The 22,339-nt window shown below is 30.3% G+C and overlaps 1 protein-coding gene across 5 annotated transcripts in view; it reads right to left on the bottom strand.

The window, feature by feature from the left end:
* LOC129972515 (protein unc-13 homolog B-like) overlaps positions 1-22,339 on the bottom strand; it is a 496,213-nt gene that overhangs the window by 72,470 nt on the left and 401,404 nt on the right. For all 5 annotated transcript variants that reach the window (XM_056086676.1, XM_056086675.1, XM_056086674.1 and 2 more), the window contains 4 exons: positions 6,906-6,970; positions 3,873-3,960; positions 2,190-2,264; positions 53-272 (listed from right to left, as the gene is read on the bottom strand). In XM_056086676.1, coding sequence (XP_055942651.1) covers positions 53-272; positions 2,190-2,264; positions 3,873-3,960; positions 6,906-6,970 — 448 coding nt within the window. The remainder of the gene's footprint in view (positions 1-52; positions 273-2,189; positions 2,265-3,872; positions 3,961-6,905; positions 6,971-22,339) is intronic.

Raw genomic sequence — 22,339 nt, forward strand, 5'->3', positions numbered from 1 at the left:
TTGTGGCACCGTGCTTCTCAAGAAAAGAGAGTTAGGAAGCGAAGTCACTCACGTTGCAGACAATCGGCGTTGAGCAGGTCTTTGCACTTTTCGTGGCACTTGACACCGCACTCTGTGCAGCGGACCCCCTGTCGGGCAATGCCCCAGAGGAGTCCTTCGCACTCGTAGCAATAGGTGGGGGAGGTGGCCGTCCATGGCTGGAAGTTATGGGGAGTGGTGCTCGAAATGGGGTAGATCAGGGCCTGAAGGGTCTTCTTGTACACGTGGGTTTTCTAAAGAGAAGGAAAACACAAGAAAATGAGTTCTGAATGATATATGCACTTTATGTTCCGGTTAATTATTGATTTTAGTTTCATTTATGATAAAGAACTTGAATTTTTACAACAAATTTCTGGCATAGTTTCAAAAACCTACACAAGGCTCCTTAGAACTCTCAAGTACACAACAATTTAAAAGCTGTTCTAATGAATAAGCTGAAACCTTTTATATTTCAATATTAAAAACTCAAATCTTCAATGCTGTAACTGTTTAAGATTCATTCTTTAATTAATTTTTTTAATTCAGCAAGGGAAATTATATTAATTCGTTATTCATTTTATGAAACAAACAATTCTCGGGATATATCGCCACCTTAAAACGTTATACCTTTATTATTTTTAGTTTGAAATTCTAAATAATTAATTAAATTAGACTTAATGGTTTCACAGCAGAAGATTCTCTGTGAGGATGAAATGACGCTGAATTAAAAAGTACTGATTATTTTTAGTTTGAAATTCCAAATCAGTCTGCTATTTTTTCATCTCGCTTCTGTGGCCAAAACTAATATTTTATTTCTTTTATAATAATATATTTTATTTCTTTTTTAATAATATATTTTATTTCTTTTTTAATAATATTTTATTTACTTTAATTTATCGAGAATTTTTAAATTAAATTTAACCACAACGGGCCTTTATTTTACATATAAATTTTCATAAGTTTTCTGAAGACTTCGACATTTTTATATGCCCTTTTAAGTTTTTAAAGATTTTATACCTAAATCGTTTAAAATCGTAGCATATTTTTAAGTTTAATGTTTACAATTTTCAATATTTAATGATTCAATTCGTTGGTTGATATTCAATTTGAATCACGTAATAATAGTGATTGGGAGTTTCTGTAGGGGCGCATCTTATTTAAATAAATAAATAATGTCGGAAAATGAAATAAGTGCATAGAATATTTCTGAAAATAACAAAAAGGGTATAGCTAAATAGTATGAGACCACCCGGAATGTTTAGGAGGGGAGGGAGGCCTTTATTCGTTTTGAAGAATTAGAACAGCAATATTCTGAATCGTGGTTACCTCTTATTTTTCAGTCCCATTTCTCTATGCTAAAAATATAAAATGACACATTCCTCAGCTAAGTAATGCAACGTATAGAAAGTATCCCATAATATTTGTGAATAATTCAGCGTAATTTTTTCCCCTGTAATAATTTTAAGTAAAGTTTTTTTATGTAAAATATTCATTTGCAAATATTATAATTCTCAGAAGGGCTTGAAGAACTTTTGGTAGCTGGTTGAATCGAAGTAGTTCTCTTGAGTAATGATGATTTTCTATTTGACATTTTGAAAGGTCTTGGTGTGAATAAACCGGTAATCTTGATTTTGTCTATCGGTGACCTATGGCTTCCCTTGTGTAGATGCATTTTTTGGCAGTTAAGTAAGCTTCGTCTAAGTAAATTTTGGTTTTATTCACCCTATTATGAGTTATCGCCACTTTTGATAGCTTGGAAAGTATTTTTAAAATCACCATTTTACAAGTTTAATAGAGAAATTCATTAAAATTAAATTAGACTTAGTAGTTACCACAGCTTAAGATTTTCTGTGAGAATGAAATGAACCTCAATTAAAAAGTAATGATTCTGCCAATGATGAGAAAAAATGCTGTTTTATGCAGATAAGGATGCTATTTAGAAACAACAGTAAGAAACTACAGAGAAAATGCTAAGTGTTACTATGGATACCGCCATTTTTTAAATGCATAAATCAGTTAGGACGAGATGGCTTTTGAATTAAAAATTCTGTATAGCAATCAGTAATGTAAAATATAATACACAAAGATGTTAGGTCGTGTCTTAATAATTAATTCACAATCTCAAGACAAATTTTGCGATAATCATGCTTTCAATGGTTGACAGGACTCACCAGTTCCTCATCGTTGAGAGACTGCCGGGGCACAGCGGAAGTGAGGCCAGCATTTCTCTTCGTCGCTGCCATCGTCTACAAAAACATAATTTTTTCAATACAATGCATGTACTACTCGATAATCTAAAACAATGAATAATAAGTAAAAAAGCACATATAATCAATAGAAAAAATTAAGTTTTTAAGTTTAAAAGTTTAAAGTAAGTAAAAGTAAAAAGTAAGTTTAAAAAAAAGTTTTTAAAATGCCTTTAAAAAACAGATGATTGTTTCATTTAATACTGCACAAACATGACTTAATACTGCATTTCATTAATATTGCATAAACTAATCTCATAGAACAACTCCAAGAACGCTTGTTGAATAAAAACTTCAAAAAAAATGATGTGGTTTTAAAACAGGCTTCTTCTTCAACAAATTAATATCTAACAAAAACAGTTTCCAATGTGGAATAATAATTGAGATTCTTTAGATTATTCTTTATATCTGAACAAATTTAAATGTACACTGTAAAACAGAATTATTTCAGTAAGCATTAAATTTGGTTTTAATGGCAATTCTAGTTTAATATATGAAATTAAAGAAATGAAGGAAAGATGAAATACCTTCAGCACCTTCACCACAGTAAGCACAAAAGAGAAAAAGACATGGATTAATTCCCAAACAAAAGTACAGCATTCAGTATTGGAAAGTAAAGAAATATGCAAATAAATACAAGTAAACAATTTAAATTCTATAAAAACAAAGAATTATATTTTAAAGCGCCCATCAAAATCCATTTGTTTCTTTTAAACTCTTTCTGATATCATGAAAATGTTCAAATATAATATATAATTCTTCATTCTGGTAGGTTTTATATTTTAAAAAAATGCGTATGATTACATGTATGTAATTTTCGTTTTTAAAACACGCGAATTATCATTTTTACATTTCATGCCATATATAGTTCTAAAAATGAAATTAATTCTTTTTTTGCTACCGATAAACTTTATACGAAGCTTAAAAAATAAACTGATTGTTTCCGAAATAATTTTGAGAATACTTTAGCACTGCCACAGTCACTTTTTGATGAAAAACATTCTACTTGGTGTTCCAACTTTGACCAAAAACCTCTTTTCTAATTACAAGGAGTTTCTTAAACGATCTTTTGCCCGACAATTAGAAAATCACATAGTTTCGTGTACTAGTTTATCCTTTTTCCAGTTAATTTTACAACTGATTTAATGAAATTATTTACATTTGTAGCCGCTCTTGTAATATTAACCACAACTGATTGTGATGATGTCAGAGACAGCGGCCTCTGATGCCTTAAGACACTATGACTCAGTTCAAGTCAGGTGATGGCATGTATGCTTTGATCCATGCTCTTATATATTTATTTTAAAATTATTCTAAAATTATGTATGTAAATTGTCTGTGTGTAACGTAACCTGCAAATAAACAACTTTTACACTAATTCGGATCTCTTACCGAACCCTTTAACGACCCCACACATTTTGATGTCCAGAAGGAAAGTACTTCAACACATAAAAAGTGAAAAGTTCAATTTAAAATTTATTTTAATTTTAAAATTAAACCAATCTGTCCAAATTATAATTTTTAATTTGTTCTTTCATTCATTTCGCTCTTTAACATAGACCTGTACATCCTCGGTTAAAGCAGGAAGTAGTAAAGTATAGAACTTACCAACTCGCTGACTAGCGGGATGGACTTCCGCCTGGGTCGAATGTCAGGCATGGAGTCGATGTTGCTGTAGAAGGGGTTGTCCCCCGGGCTAGAGAAGACAGGTAAAGTATAAGATTAGGTCCAAGAAGAAGAAAATACAAATGATATTCAATCAATTTTAACAATATTGCTTTAGAGTATTGTTAAAATTGATTGTTTTTAGAGAGCTTCATTCGTTTAGAGAGCTTCATTCGTTTATCTGTATTTTCTCTAACACAAGCTAAAAAAAGTTTTAAACATGGCAGTGTATTTCTTTATTTCCATATACCATAGTGAATATGATCGAATATAGCGTTACGAATCTGTAATGTTACTTCCCAGCATGAACAGTTCCATTGTAAGAAAGACCGTTTTACGATCAGCTCTATTGGATGCTGATCGCATGCCGGTTTAGTAATCTCCGGCTTGGTGACAAACTTTGCGACCATTTGGTGACTTGGCGACGAATTTGGTGATTCCGCCGAAAAAATAGATAATACTGGAATCTTCAAGCATTTTGGCGATAGAAGTCATAGGAGCCGAGATTCCAGATTGATTGTTACAGAACCTTTGCTGCCCTGCTCCGGATTTCTTACATTTGCAATGCTTTTTCTTTTAACAACCCCTATTGCAATTATTTTTTTTGTTGTCTCAATACCTTTTCATTGATACCTTTAGACCCATTTAAAGACATTCAGATCCTGCTACCAAAGAGCTCTGCGTCGTTTTAATTTTAAACACAAACAGATATGTTTTACAACAGATAAGTACATTAATAATCGTTATTATAACTTCTTTAGTTTAATTTATTAGCTGTTTTTCCAGAACAGCTTTAAGCGTCTAAAAATAAATATTATGCCATTCCACGGTAATGCTCGTAGCTCTTCAGCTGGACTTGTTACAAATTAACTAAGCCTCTGTAACTAATGGATATCTCCCTCTTCAGAATGAAACAGAATGCAGAAGACATCTCGATAATTTTCGTCTCGAAAATATATTAAAAAACCTGGCAGCAATACTTGTTATTGTAAAGAAAGGTTATCTATTTTATTAGTATATTGTGAATCTTTATTATGAAGTTCACCGCTTTTTTTATTAGTGTTTTAACCACTTCTATTGCAATTAAATTGGTTGTTCGGATGAAGCATACATTAATTAATCTTGAATCTAATTTGTCAATTTTTACAAATAATTTCAGTAAATGACTTTGCTTATCTCTAAAATAAATATTATGAAAAAATATTAATTAGATTAATGAATTTATCTTGATATCATTATTTCGTTTAAGCAAGCTAATTATTTAATGGACGAATATTTCCTCCATTAAGTAATTAATTTTCATTATCTCAAAAATGGATAGCTTATTTTCGAAGAAAAAACCCCCGTTCCTATCCAATAAAATTAGATTAATTTTGGAACGTCTAAAATATGAGTGGCGTCAATCCCTGCAAGATCATTCGCACGATCAATGAAACTACGCGTTATCATCTAAGACATAAATGTGCGTTCTCTTGCGCTACGACAGCTCATCTTTACTTGCTCTTTTTTCTACTTCTTATTCATGAAAGTACTGGAATCGGAAAAGATTCGACTTCTAACTTGAGATGAATCACTGAGTCAGAGTGAAAGTGTATCAGTGTATAAAAATTGATTTAGCTAGTTTCCACTGTCTCCAAATCCTATTATTAATTTATTCCATATTAAAGTTCTTCAACAGTTGTAATCATTATCTCAGGATAATATATATATATATAATGATATTTTAAACTTTAATTTCAACTTAATTAATTTCCAAGATTTTATCTTAATTTAGCCCATAGTAACTTCATTCTAAAATATTCTCTTATTTCGTGATCCAATTCCACTTTCTCTACTTAATTAATTCAAGAGAAGCTTTATAAAATTGCTGACTCGACTAAACGCCGATACTTTCACACGGTCGGCGTGAAGGGGTAAAAAATGTCCAGTAAGCACATTCTTTTTAAAAGATCCCTGTGTTTCCCTTACATGTGATGAACATGCGTCAGAAATCCCTATCAGAATCTTAATAATATATTAGCACTGGGGAGAAATATTTTCCCTATCAAAATCTAAGGTTATATAAGACGAGGGATAATTTATTTCGCCCTTCTTCCCTATTTCTGCTTTTGCAACGCGTTATGACGGACGCGCAATGTCCGCGTCTTTGCTTGTAAATAATTATGCTTTCCCGATGGATATTAAAAAGATAAAAAGTCTCTTCACTGTCTTCAAACTGCATTCTGCTACACATAAAATAATGTTACACACACACACACACACATATATATATATTAAAGAAGTCTGCATTTGCTCTATCTGTGATAGTATGGAAAAAATACAGTCTATATAAGTCTTTAACCTAAACCAGTTTTCAAGTTTTAGTTTAAAGACCTATTTATTTGAAGATGAAAAGTTGGAATGAATATAAAAATGGATTACAACAGAAATAAAAGTATATCAAAGTACTTAATTAAATAATTCTCATACTCGTAGGCCATTATGCTGAAAATCTATCTTTTAAGCTTTACTTTCTTTTCTTCTATTTTCATTTCTTATGTGGTATGCTTCGTTGCAAAAGATTTTTTTTAAATTCATTTCTTAAAGACATTTTTTTATGAATAAATATAGAAAACAGCATCGACATTTATTCTTTTTTGCAGATGGATCTTTTCAAATGACACCGAATCCGAAATCATTCTTTGGCGAGAAAAAAAACATTACATCTTTACTTATTACCTTAAATATTAACTATTTTGGAAGGTAAACATGCAGGAGATGGCAACAGATATTCGGTAACTTTCTTCTATATATTAACAAGTAAAAAGATTTAAACTGGAATTAATAATTTATTTCAATTTTTGAGAAATATATAAACCAGTTACCTAGTTAAAATAGTACAGAAAAAAACAAATATGATTTTAACGTTTTTTTTGTTTGTTTATCAACATGCTTTTGTCTGTTCGATTTATGAAGAAGAAAGTGGTAGACACTCACCCGCCATCCTTGGGCCACAGGCTTCGGACGGCATCCGTAGAATTCCCTCGCAACGCATTCCCGCTCTAGAAAATATAGAAATAATTAGTGACATGGTTAAAAACAACACAAACATGGTTAAATACAACACAAAGAGTAATTATATTAGTATGTTAATGATTTAACAGTCATTACATCAAACTTATTTAGCACTCTTTTTCTTTCTATAGTTTAAATAATTGTTTTACATTTACGGTTTTCCTTCAGGTTACATTTACGATTTTCAGACTTGCGGCTAACCAACTGCATTACTCAAACATAAAATATTCATGTTCGGATACTGCTTATTTAATGTTCAAATCTGAAATAATTCAGTAAATTTTAAGTATGTGTATTTTTATCGCGTATTGCAGTTTTAAAAAAAAAAGTTGAGTTCCTTTTTTTTTACAAATATAATCCGTCTAAACAACAAATTAGAATTAAAAAAAAACTCTCAAATTTTTATTACATTTGGAATGAAACTTTGAATCATACGAGTGGTCAACTTTTTCGTTAAGTGCCAATATTTATGAATTTGCAAGTGAACACGTGCATTACTGGCAGCGATACTTTAAGGAACATCCTCCTCCAGCCCGATCGTACACCATTCCGACTGCCATGTCGATTTAGTTTAATTTTAGTTATATTAACGTCCCGTTTTAAAGCAAAACTAGAGCTATTTTGGGACGGACCTCGTCATTTTGAACAGCGATCAGATGACAAGGACGTCACTTGAACTGGCATCCCCTCTCCAAACTTCTACGTCCCACCAGCGGGGACTGGTATGTCGGAAGTCGGTTTTAATTCCCTTCAATATTATATTCAGTGCTGTTTCATGTAGAGTAGTAGTAGCAGGGAGGGGATGCTATAACTTATATTGCATTAATTATGAATAACTTAATAATCAAGCAATAAACAAATAACAATTAGATTTTTGACTTGATACAAATAAAATGAAAAAAATAATTGTAAACATTCTTTAATGAATTTTTGTCCCTGCCTTTTCTAAATTATTATATTCAAGTATATGCCAGAACTCTTAAATTTACTTATCATCTAAATACAACAGTATTTTGAACAACTATATAAAAAGTGTGCTTCAATGAATCACTTAGAATGACGCGATATCAAATAAAATGAAAGTTGATACAATTTTCCAAAAATCAAGTTGATACAATTTTCCAAATTTTGAAAGAATAATAAGATACAAAGTTGCATTAACATTTGCGGAATAAAAGCAAACGGAATATATTGCAACCATTCATCTTGGAGTCTTTCTTTCTGTTTCTAGAAAACTTAAGATCAGAGTGTGTGACCCACTTTTCTTGAAAAACTAATAGTAAAAGTAAATCTAAAATGTAGCAAATCCAAGATTAAGGGAAAAAAATAATAACACGAAAATCGATTTCTCGTTGCGTTTCTCTCATTTCCAGGTGCTATTTTTAGTCACAGACGGGGAAGAAGCAGCATCCTGCCACCCCTCCTGTCTTCATTAAGAATACAGATCATCTGCTCTTCGGAGCGAAAGGAAAAAAAATTAAAACTCCGAATTTTCTCGTCCGATCACTGAAGGAGAAGCCTTCAATCGGCCCGATTACTCCTAAGTGAGCCAACAGGAATCATAAAGTAATTTATCACTGGTTGAAGGACGAGCGCAGTTGAATAGGAATTCTCAACTAGCAGGAATAATCTCTCCTGGAATTTCTCATGCGCTCATCTCTTACTGCCCTAATTAATTTAAAGCCTTATGTTCGGTAAATTATTTTAAAAGATGATAAAAACATCAATGTTAGAATAATATGAAGTAAAATTATATTTCTAAAGAAAAAAAAATTATATTTTTACTTTACCTTAAAAAAATAATTGAAAAATCAGTAGAATATTGTTTACAAAATCTTTTTCACAGATTTTTAAAATTTAATAAAATATCAAAAACAACAACAACAACAACAAAAAAAAAATGATTTCAATTTCTTTGTAATTTAAAAAAAAACCAAAGGAAAAAAACCCGAAAGATGATATTTTGACTTCAAAATTGGATTAATTATTAGTATACGCCAGTTGAAAACCGTTTGAGAAACTTATTTGACGCATTCGGTATTTTTTAGCATAGCGAAGAAAACAGTGTATGCATTTTTGGCACCCTACTTTTGTTCAAATGGAATTAAATTTGATGTGTATTTACAAGACCACAAGATAAATCACTGATCCGACATCCGCTCAGCATCCAACAGAGCTGATCGTAAAACGGTCTTTCCTACGATGGAACCGACTGTGCTGGGAAGCAACATTACAGATTTGTAACAATATGCTTTGCTGATTTCTTGTATTAAAAATTAACATCTAATAAAAATTTATTTTTAGAGTTTTTTTGTTCAGTAATTATAATTGCTTTTCGTGAGCTATGGAACATTTAATGTTGGAAGTGTAAAGAAAAATGTCATGTCATGACATTTTGTCATGAAAAATGGCAATTCTCGGAAGTCCAAGTCATGGCAGGCCATTAAAATGTAATTAATGCAACATTAAACTATTCAGACCGCGAGGAAGGATATGCCACATTTTTAATCGGACGTTCAAATTTATTACCAACAAAGAATCAAATCTGAAGTCAAGTTTCTTTTTTTTGAGGGGGGGGGGAGGGGCACTAATAAATGATCTCTTGAAACATTTTGTCACAAAAAAGAAAAGAAAAAAAAATCGAAATTTTAAAAAGAATTTCGAGAAGTAGGATAGATTACTGCATGAAATAAAATGGGTTTGGTTTAGCTATATTAACGTCCCGCTTTAAAGCAACACTAGGGTTATTTTGGGACGGTCTTCGTAATTTTGTGCAACAGTCAGATGACGGGGACAACACCTGAGCTGGCACTCCCTCTCCGAACTTCCGCTCCACAACAGCGGCAGGACATTTGGCCTCGACGAATTTAACGTCCACTAGACCTGCTTACAAGACAGTTCTTCGGAGGAATCGGGTCCGAATTTGAAATCTTCTAGTTTCGTATTCAAGACCTTACCACCAGGCCACCGCGGCCCCTGAAATAAAATGGAAACTTGACGAGATAATCTACTTGTGAAAAATATAATAACTATGAACGCAGGAAATAATAAATAGACGAAACAGAATAGCTGCAGTGAGATAGAATTTTGTTCCACACGGGCAAGGCGGAAAAATTAATTTTTCAATCCTCAGAGCGGCAAGGTTATATTTTTCTCCATATCTTTTCATCAGACCGCATATATGTAAATCATATTTTAGTAGTTGCATAGCCGAATAGAAGAAACTTCTGAAATTTTAACTTCAATTTATTGCATCCAGGAGAGGTATTTTATGTATAAGGATAAAGAGATGATAAGTTAACGTCCGTTTACATCGCGATACAAGAGCAGAAGAGATAAAGATAGACCGACATTTTCCCTTCAATGGTTTTACAATGACATTTTGATAGGAATTTCTTTGACGCGTCTCGATTTAGGATAGATGAATATAGATTCTTTAAAAGAATGTTGCAAACATAAAGGATTTTTATTCGTTCACTCGGAGCGTGAGAACCCGCTGCTGCAATTTTCTAGAGCGCGTGTTAAAATAATTAAATAAAAAGTGGATTTGGATCAGGAAAGAAGAGAAAATTTTAGAATGAAGTTAATATGGGCTGAATTGAAATAGGAAAAATTAGAAAATTAAATGATATTTATATTAGATTAAGAGATACCATTACATTTATTTACCATCATTTCAGTTGGCGACCCAATGTATAAATGACAATGATACCTTTTGTTTCGTCTATGTTCTTAAAATTTTAATCACAAATACTGAAGAACCAAGAAAATTTTAGTGAATGATTTTTTTATCAATAATTAATGACATGAAATTATTTTCAATCTGAAAAACACAGGATTTATCAGCTAGCATGAAATCGTTCTTCAAGTAGCACTGTGATGTCAGTTAGATTGCTAAAAGTATAAGTTTAAGGGCATCGATTATCCGTTACCCTCCAAATCACCTCTTGAAGCAGGGAATAAATCGTTTGGCGGGGTCTTCTGGGACATCCAATATTTTCGGCCTGAGGACGTCTGATAAGGCTCTCATCAATTCCAACTCGAAGGACGAGTTGCCACTCTTTAAATTCTCTCTCTCACACACATACATATATAGGCAGGGAATCAGAGAAACGAATTGCATATGTCTACCGATAAAGGAGGCATTAATCATTCGCTTTCTTCGGAAAGTTCAGTTAACTTGATATTAATGGTTATCTAGTCTTCATTCAGTAACTGTGAAAGGTACTGATTATGTTGAAATTCCATAAATGATGCAGATACGATCATTTTTTAGAGGGCAGTAACTGCTGTGTAAGTGTAATTAATTTGAAATTTTCAATCTCTCCCTTCCAAAAAAAAAAAAAAAAAAATACGCTGCTAAAATAAAAGGGTGCGCAGAGCAACGCCCCGCAATTTATTTGGTTCAAAGTAAAAATTATTCATAAAAATGAACGCATGCCTGTCTGTTTAACAAATAGTTGAGCTACTGAATTAAGTATACAGTTTGGATAATGAAGTTGTGTAACCATTTTTAAAATTTTAATTACTTAATAATTGAATCAAATTACAGTACATTCCCGAGTATCCGTTTCACGACTATCCGGCGTCCGTACTATCCGACCTTGTTTTTTTTTTATCGTAATTAAATGAGGAAGGCAAAGCGTTGCATTGGCAACATTGCCAAGACATTGGAAGCGGGCGTCTGCTTCAATCCTCCTATATGTCGTGTGCAAAATACAAGTTGTGACAGGAAAAGAACAGCGTTCTGCTCGTTGTTCATTGTTTCGTCAGTGTCGAAGATTAAACTACCTGTACGGAGCCTTCTATTTTAACACGACACGTTTTCGGCAACTGCTTCTATGATTCATCGGGCTGCGTTCACATTCTACGTGGCTTGAGATAAATGAAGGACTTAATATTCAATAAGAAGTAAGAAAATAAATATTATAACAATGAGTTATTGTATAAAAATTTCATATTCTGGTATTAGTGGGCAAACAAATGAATTCACTGTACGGCTTGCTCTTCAGTCATGTTAGGCCGGATATGCTAGAGTGTACTGCATGGCCTTTTACTTATTTTTTCGACAGTAACATCCGAAATAAATATCATACAAATATTATTTAAAAATAATATTAAAGTACAAAATTTTATCTTTCCAATCATGTTCACAAGTTTTTTGGAGTATTTTTTTCGAGTTCTGAAAATATCGTGTGCTGCTAGAAGCTCAGGGAAAATTTAAAAAATCAACAACTCTCCTGGATTGCGAAATGTTTACAGTGGAGAGAGGAAATTTCGCTAAAGAAAAAAGTTTTTTGCTCTCGGAATTTTAATGAATTCGGAATTTAATGAATGGATTTTAATGAAATCTTTACATTTGTATTAAATTTAATGCTAAGAGACTTTTTATCGGATTTAATGAAATTTTTAGATTTGCTTCATATTATATATACCATCAAGAAATTCAATTAGAATACCAAAATATTTTAACATATATAACGGAGCATTAAATTAAAAAAGGCATTTAAATAGTTTCTTGTGATATAAATATTTTCGTTTAGTTTGTAAAATTTGTAAAAAATTGTACAAATTTGTAAAAATTGCAAAATAGAAAAATTTGTAAAAGTTTTGTTATTGCACATCAATACGTTTTGCATTTATTAAAATCACTTCTTTTACATTATTACTTAAAATTAAAATGCATTTCAAATCATTCCAATAATACAGCAAGAAGTTCAAATCAATATTTTATAAGTAGTAGTTAATAATTCTGGACTCTCTAAAACACTAAAGGAAACATTCTCTTATATTTCTGCGACTTTTAAATCCAATTTAAAGTATTCACCAACATTCAAAACTTAATTTTAATCAAAATTCCGATTTTTAATGTTGATAATGATATTAATAATTTTTTTTATATAAAAACCTGTATCTTTATATTCTAAAAACCACTTTACTTTTACTTCTACAATAATTAGAAATAAAATTAGGCTTTTTAATAGAAAACAGATACGAATGGAATCATAAACGATACTATAAAATGTCATTTTTCATTGTTTTTATTTGGATTATTTAATTTTTTCTATTTCTTTTTCTCTACCATACATCAGATATTATTTCGGAATATTTTCAGTATTCATTTATTTCTTTCTGATGAAATTGTTGCAAATTTAGATAATTCTTAATTACTGATATATCATTATTTTCAGTTGCTGCTTAATTCTGAGATGACGAGTCACTATAAAGTTACGCAGCCTTTAAACTTCGAAAAAGAAGCTCAAAATCCCCCCTCAAAGAACTTAAGATTTTATTCTAAAACTTTCGTAATTCCAAGAATTCTGAATTGTTAATAAACTTTAGGTTTAGTTTTAAGACAATATATCAATGAATATTATATATATATATATATATATATATATATATATATATATATATATATATATATATATATTCCTTCAATCTGATCACTTTTTTTTGATCGAGAGAGCGTTTGAAAAAAGTCTAATTTGCAAAAAACTAAGTTTTCTTAAATAATGTAAAAATTTTTAAATTACAATTTTTTTCTTCAATATATAATTTTTTTGCATAAATTTTATATGGAAACGGGGAAAAATGTAGTATCCGAGTATCCGGTTTCCGTATTATCCAGCCTAGTTTTCTTTCACCGTAATTAAATTTGGAAGGCAAGGTGTTGCAGAAGCAGTCTTCTATCAATGACTTTTTCAAAAACTAAAAACTGTAAGTTTTGACTCTTATCTTAGGATTACCCTTTCATATCTGAGTCATCATTTATCAGAGAATAATAAAATCAGTTTGAGTCAATTTTTTTAAGAATCAGGCCCTACGGTTCAACATTTTGGCTATGTTTGCTGCATTTAAGTTAGGTATTACAGAATTTGTGCTAAAATGTGAACAGTTTATATCTTTTAAATTACTTTTTCTCTAATAAATCCTTGAAATGATCAGTTCAGTATATAAACTACCAGTAAAAAGCCTTCTATTTTAATTCGACACGTTACCGGCAACTGCTTCAATGATTTACCGCACCGCGCCTGCGTTCACATTGAGATAAATGGAGGGCTTAGTATTCAATAAGAAAATACGTATTATAAGTACTTTAAAAATTTTCTCTTCTGGTATTAGGAGGACAAAGAAATGAATTCTTTGAATTCCGGCCAATCTGGCTTTTTTGTTATCCGGCCAGTTCTTCTGTCACAATAGGCCGGATACTCAAGAGTGTACTGTATAACTTTAATAAAATGTTTACTATAAAACACAACCATAATATTTATTTAAAACAATTTGTACGTTTAAAGGTTGTTAATATACGTGAATTATTATGAATATAAATATGGTCGAATCAGTTGTTGACCTAAAAGCGGCTTGTAATTCCAACAAATATATTTCTTAAAAACATTCTATTACTTACGTACCAAAAGAAATGATTTTTATACTAATTTTTATGATCTTTAATCCTTTACTTAATTATTCATGAAAATAAATATTATTGCATCATGAAATAAATTTTTTTCTCATAAATTTACTATCAGGAGATGTCAGTCATATGAAATTAAAATTTAATTAAACAAATCGAATTTTCACTTTTTAAATTCTGCTAATGCTAAAATCTTGTATTACCATTCAAAACACACAAGAGCAACAGAATTTCTAGTCCATTAAAGAAATAAATAATATTCGCTGAAGTGCTATAAAAAGAGTAATGATATCTTACAGTTAATGAGAAATAGGAGAACCAAGATTCAATAACATTTATTATGATAATGAATTATAAATTAAAAACAAAAAGAAAGAAAACAATTAAATAAAAAAATTCTAACTTTTGGTACACTCATAAAAACGAAATTTTCAGAAACAGTTTTGATATATAAAGAGGATATTTTTATAAAATAAATTCCAATCATTTTCTTTTCTCAATGTAATTTCTTATTAGCGTCGATGACCTAAGATTGTTAGTTCGAAGTTATGCCATGAAATAGAAGGTAAAATTCGCCTGGACTTGAAAATTGTTGAGTAGTATTTTTTTTTCTTAATGCCTTCATACACGTGAATATGAATCTTCTTGTGTACAACCGACATCCACACCAGCACTAAACGTAGCTGTATCGACAGGATTTGTTGCAAGGAATAAGAATCTCTGTAAACAATGAATCCAATCACTCTCGCTTCAAGGTTTACGTGTTTGCTAAGCTGCCCGAGTTCCGAATCCTTCCATTAAGAAAGTAAACCTACACGCATTGTCTTACTCTCATTACAAGAGATTTGAGGAAAACCTCAAATGCCAAAATTTATCAACATTTGTAATATCTTAGACGCCCATAAAATCCTAGAAATGAAATTGACAAACAATCATTCCTTTCCCACTAAATTGATTTACGACTGGATGAAATCACACCAGTCACTTGGATCACAAGTATTTTTATTATTTTAAAATGGTAATTTATTTCCTAAAATGATTGTTTTATTGCATTCGTGCACGTGGAAAAATTTTCCACCAACTTTTTGTTCTTAGACATACTAATAGCCATTTTAACAAATCAATCATTTTAAAAAGGGGAAAACTACCAATAAAATGATTTTGAATCGTGTATTTTTTTAATATGTAAAAAAGTAGAAATTCTTTTAATTTTGACTGTTGGCTATTTTTTAGCTTTTAATTAACAATTGATCCTTATAAATATTATGGTATCTTTAAAATCCACAATTAATGGAATCACTGGAACAAAATTAAAATTTAATTAAGAATTTGGAAAACTCTAGCCTGTAAGTTAAAAATTGATTAAAAAAATTCGCAATTTACAAATAAAGTCGAATCAAATAAAGTTGCATAAAAAATGCCTTATTTATTTATTTTTGTTTTCTCCCACCAGTTGTTAAGAAAATTACAAAATGTTGAATTAGCTCAATTTTAAGAAAAACATAATATTATATAAAGAGTTATGGTATGAATTCGTCTGTATTTAAACAGGGTCGTTTATTTCTGTTTGAAGTACAAAATGCCAATCGATTCTAAATTAAATTCTTGATTATCCACATGACTCAATCAAATCACTTCAAATCTCAAAAGAAAAGAATCGACCTCAAATATTTAGTTCATAATATACTTTTTTGGATAAATATGCGATATTCAAATAATTTTAGAATATACAGTACGGATATAAAAATATATCACTTAAATAATCATCTATCCTCAAATAAATAAAGTTGAATATGTGCTTTAGACGCATAAAAGATTGAAATTAAAATTTGACAAAAAAAAAAAAACTGCAATTTTTTGTCACAAAATCACATACCAAATTTCATATCGGTCATTGCAGTTTTAAATTATCGCGTTTACATGCTTCTGAAAGTACAGACAGACAGACGGTCAATCCTCGTTGAATTTAGCACACGATTTGTTAGATGTCTTTATTATTATTATTTTTTTGCCGTGTGACTATTTTAAGCCAAATTTTTTTCAGTCGTTTCTGAGGGTAAAGACCCCTGAGCACCCGAGGGCAGAAGTCTGACTTCTAGCTCAAATGAAGACACACACTCGCTTGCACAACCCCTTTATAGAGGGGGGCTCATTCATGCACCTCACAGATAGAACACAAGGAAGAGAACAACCATGCCCGTACCAGAACTCGAACCCGGAACACCTAGATCACGGGGAAGACGCGTTACCCCTAGACCAGGACGTCGGCGTTAGATGTATGCAATATAGATATTAAATCTGTGCACCAAATTTTATCCATCTAGCTTCTTTCGTTTTGTAGTTATCCGGCTAACTTATATTCGACATATAGACTTCTCCTTAATGGATTTTACTTAAAACTTCAAAGACACTTGGTGCAAAGACCCTATACCAAATTTCATCAGTCTCGCTCAAAGTGTTTTTGAGTTATCTTTGTTACAGACAGACATTTTCCAAAAATTCGATTTCGATATTTTTCTATCTCAGGGAGATTTAAAACATGGAGACTCATCAAAATCTTGTATTCGAATTTTTTTGAGGGTCAAAATTCTTTCTCTATACTTCGTATACGAGAAAGTAAAAATGCCAATGAATTATTAAAACTTGATGCTCCAAAAACAATCCTCATCAAGTATTGTAAGTAAACAATCCTCATCAAGTATTGAAGAACGTTCCTTCGTACAGGATAAGCCTTGCTCGTCTATTTTCACTGAGAATTACATTACAATGCGTAATCCAGATAATAATTTTAACGCGAGATCGGGTCGTTAATGCTCGTTAATGACACGAAAATGAGCCGAGACTCCAAGCAGGGCTTACATATGCACTAGATGCGAGTAGTTTAAGCGGAGGATTAGTAGTTATGATTAGTTATGCATGGTTTGTTCATTTTGCGTCTATTTGGGAGAATTATTGCTTTTTCCGACGTTTCAGGAGCCTCGTCTCTTCGAGCACCAACGATTAAAGGTTTAGACATTTAGGTAGTGATGTATTGGAGGCATTCATTAGGTCTTACGGAAATGGATAGTGTTTTATTTTTTAGGAGAAAAATATTCATTAGAAGAGCAATAATTCGTCTTCAGTCATTTTTAAAGGTTTGATGCGATTTCTTACTGTCCATAAGGCTGCTAGTAAAACTGAATCTTATAAGTATGTCTTTCCTCAGGCCCGTTCAGGAAAAAGAATAAAAAAAAAGGACCTTATATATATATATAGTTAAGAATGATTATTTTTAATGCAAGTCATGTGTCCTGTTAAGCATTTTAGACACAGCTAAGAATGAGTTTGGAAGATGATTTAGAAATGTTAATTAATTTTATTTCTATCTCCATCGTCAGTTGTAAATAAATATTTTTTCCACTTACAGCGAGCATTGTAAAATTCTTCTTATAAACATTTTTGGCACAAAACTTTTCTTTAAAAAATATTGCAATTAATTTATAGTTTATCGAAATTTTTACGGTTCTTTCAAATATAGTTGATTGCAATTATAAAGAACTTGATTCAAATATAAATTCGTCGTAGAATTCTTTCACAAAGTTTAAAAAATAAACATCTTAACATTCTTTTTATAAATAAGAAAGAAGAATACATACAAATATGGCATTATAAATGAAATATTAAGAACTGACATAGTACATAGAATAAATAACACAAGCATTATTGGAAAAACCGCGATAGAAAAAGAAAACGATTTGGAGACATAACAACAATCTGTTTAGTTTCTAAAACATTTATTTGCCTTCTTAAAAAAGTAAAATTCATTCATTCGAAATAAAATCTATGAGCTTCAGAGGCTTTATCTTGGTAATGAACAAGAAATTATAAAAGGGACATTCACTCAAAAAAATGCTTTATAATGCATTTTTACAGATTAGAAATGGCAACACCAGAAGACACGATCAAAAGTGACACAAATTTTTCCCTTTAATTATTTTACTGAGAGATTCTGATAAGAAATTTTTGTTGACTTAGGAAAAAGTACATCCCTTCGCTCGGAGTGGGAGATTTCCCAACACAATAATTTTAAAAGCATGTATTAGAAAAAAATTAAATAAAAAAATTGAGATTTGTATCTGGAAATAAGAGAACATTTTAAAGTGACATGAGTTAATTTAAGATAAAAATTATGAAATTAAATTAAGTTTATGTATAATGTGTGTGTGTTAAAGGAAAGGAAAGTAATGAAAAGTTATATTAGTTATTAAATACTTAGGCAATTATATACCAAATATAAATGAATTATCGAAATTGTTTTGCATATTCAAAATTTCCTACATATAGAGAAAAATTTGCAATAAAAAAGGAGAAATGATTATAATAATGTTCTAAAATATTTTAAATTGTCAGAAGTTAAATAAAAAAATGTCCAAGAATTTGTTTAACTAATCGAATGAAACATTCGTTTGCCGAAGCTTTATCAGCAGCCTTTGTTTCATTAGTTCATTTATTCAGTCATTCCGACATCCGTTCAACCCAAAAAGTTTTCACTAATTAGTTTTCATAAATTATCTTTAATTGTCACTGAAATGCTTCAAAAGTTTCCTAAACGAATTCGCCAATTACCCGACGACAAGTAACAATTGTCGAGGAAACTATTCACTGAAAATAAAGAGTGATAGTGTGCAGTGCATAAGAGGGAATTCATTAGTATTTATGCTAAAGCGCATAGAAGCGAGATAAGACAGATTGCGGATTGTGTTTGGAAACACTTTTGCGGTAATTCTACTAAAATGTAGACGATTTTATTGAGTTAGGAATGTTGAATAAGAATAAATCGAATATAGGGTTGCCTTTTAAGTATTGACAGAAATGAATAATCTTCAAATGCCTTATTCATGTTGGTAAACATTATCTAAACAAATTATATTTAGAGTAATATATAATAATAAATATATAATAAAAAAGTTATTTTTATATTATTTATTATTATATTATCTAAACAAAATATATTTATATTAGAACTATATTTAGAGGAATAGTTACATTTCGTTATTTTCAATTTTGGGAATAATGATTATTTATAACAAAAAAAAATTGAATTATCCTGATTCTTTTAAGAATATTTATTTAGATAGTTTTATAAGCTTCGAAAAAAAATTCCGCACCCAGAAAGATTAAGCAAATGTTTATCGTACATGTCCTAATATTCACACAAACACTGTCAAAAACAAGAAATAATAGCAACTTTCGTTCACCCATACAAGAATAATATTATATTAAATCTTACAATGCATTGTTATGTAATTTGTCATTCATTACACGGTAATGATTTCTTATATTCTATTTTCCGTTTGTCCTTTGATTTGATATATTCAGTTCTGTTATATTTTGTTACCCTTTGATTTGTTATACTCTGTGTTCATTACGATTCTGTTTCTGTCCCTCTGTGTCTGTTCTATTTATCATCTTATAATTCTGACATGCATGTTTCATAGTTTCTGTTTACCGTTTTGTTCTTTGATTTGATATATTCAGGTCTGCTATATTTTGTTACCCTTTATTCTTTGACTTGTTATATTGTGTTCTTTACGATTCTATTTCTGTTCTTTTATGATATTATCATCCTTCTGACATGCATGTGCCGTAGTTTCTGTTGTAGGATACTAACTTTATATTGTTGAAATAGTATTTGTGCTCCTGCGTTATACCGAAGTTTCAATTCATGAAAAAAAAAATTTGTTCCCAGTGGCGGAAAGTTCCAATAAAACAAAAGATGCAGCTGTGTGCAAGACACAATGTACCTCAGTTTGTTTTGTTATTTCTTTAAGCAGTGAGCTTTAAATTCACGACAAAGAAAGTTATGAATTTTTATTTCTAAAAGAATAAAATAATCCATCATGGCAGTTTGTGCAAAGTAAAAAAAAAAAAAAAAAAATGCTAAACAACAGAAATAATCAGATTACAGCAGTCTCTTTTACATTCAAGTGGAATTTTTGAATATACATACATGTCGAATATTCAAAGAATTTTTAAGTATCAAAAAATTCCGTAAACAAAATATTTAAGTATTTAATTATTAATTAATTAAATAAATATTGAAATATTGAAAATTTTGAATTTAAGAATAAATTTTCCACAAAGAGCGGATTTTTGTGAGTGAAATTGCAATATTTGTCATCGAATATATAACATGATTCAGAAAAAGAATTTCATTTCATTTTTTTTTTCGAATATGGTAGTTACATATTTTATTCTATTTTAGCCTTGTCACATGCTATATTACATTAATATGTTTAGTATTCATATTTAATTTATATTTTTAGTTAAAAATAAATCTTCTAATGTTATTCGTGTTGTATGTTATAAAATAAGTACACGTATACACTAAGTACACTTTTTTTAATGTTTCTTTCAATAAAATGTATTCATTGTTTTTTCGTTTATTTTGTGGGAAATTTTGTTCTAATCCCTTTTTTTCCTTTCCAAAATGAATCTTCGTTACGAGTTCAAATTAATTAATTAATCGGCCCACTGAATATAAATTTGCGAACAGAATTAAACCTGTTAATTGTTCCGTACTAGTTTAAAACTGGAAATGAATATAAAAGTATCTGTCCCTATTAAGTGTTTCGAGAGTTTACTGATTCAATTACTTACGAAAGATAATTTCTTTCGTTTTTCTTTTTTCGAAGGAAAGCTTCTTCACTTCGACCCCATGCACAAATTATGTCTTCTGTGATAAAATAAATCGAATATCCCCCAAACACCACTTTTTCTCCTTCGTATCAACTAAAATTATACAATATTGTGGACAGTGGAAGCAAGAGGGCCCAGGTTTCCAGGAACATTTCTTTCATGATCACATTTCACACAACACACGAAGACAAGACATTAACGCGCGCACACCTTAACAGAACAGCATCACATCTTCTTATTTTTACAATCGCAATGCACTATGGAATAGGTACGTAATCAGGCATCGCCATCTATTATCCAAAAGAAAAGATAGAGTAATGCAACTGCTACAACATTATATTATATATATGTATATATATGTAATGATATCTTTAAATCTAATTTAAACTTAATTAATTTCCTAATTTTTTGTTTCAATTTCGCCCATATTTACTTCATGCTAAAATGTTCTCTTATTTCCTGATCCAATTCCCCCCTTTTTTTATTTAATTAATGCTACACGCTCTCTACAAAACTACTGTCTGAGCAAGTTCACACGCTTCGAGTGAAGGAATAAAAATCCTTAATGCTTGCAATATTCTTTTAAAAATACCTACATTTCCTTATCCTAAATCTACACGTTCTATACAAATCCCTATAAATTTTTTTTCGAAAAAGCTATTTTAGTATAACCCTCATACGCAAACTTCATAAACGTTTGAATCAGACAAGATACTTTTTGTTTAGCATAGAGCAGATTTCCCCCGAATATTGTACGTCTATGCTTGAGGATACACAGAAATATTACGGCAAAATAGAAAACTCAGAGAATAACAGACTAACACACCAGAAAAAAAAAAGATACAGAATTTTATTTTCTCAAGATTTCTGTACTAAAGCAACGTGTACTCATTTTTAAAGTATATAACGGATAAGTAACGTAACCCAAACATGAGAATATGCTTACTTAATTTGAATTTAATTTTATAAAACTCAACTTCATAATAAAATTCAAGAATCACATTGAAATTATTTTGAATAGTTCATTAACATGAAGAATGATTCTTACTTTTCTTGAAAAGTGTTAAGGAGAAATTATTTCAAAGCTGCTGCCATTTATTTTGTGATTGAATTAAAAGCATTGTAAAGAATGGGAAGAAAGTAAAATAAAATATATGTCCTATAAAACGTTATTATATTAATTAAAGTAATTTAAATTAAGCTAAGTTAAGGCCAAAAAAGATTATTAATAAAAGCAGCTTTGAGACAAAAATGTTTGGAT

This window comes from Argiope bruennichi, chromosome 6, assembly GCF_947563725.1.
Source record: "Argiope bruennichi chromosome 6, qqArgBrue1.1, whole genome shotgun sequence".
In the NCBI taxonomy this organism is placed as follows: Eukaryota; Metazoa; Arthropoda; class Arachnida; order Araneae; family Araneidae; genus Argiope; species Argiope bruennichi.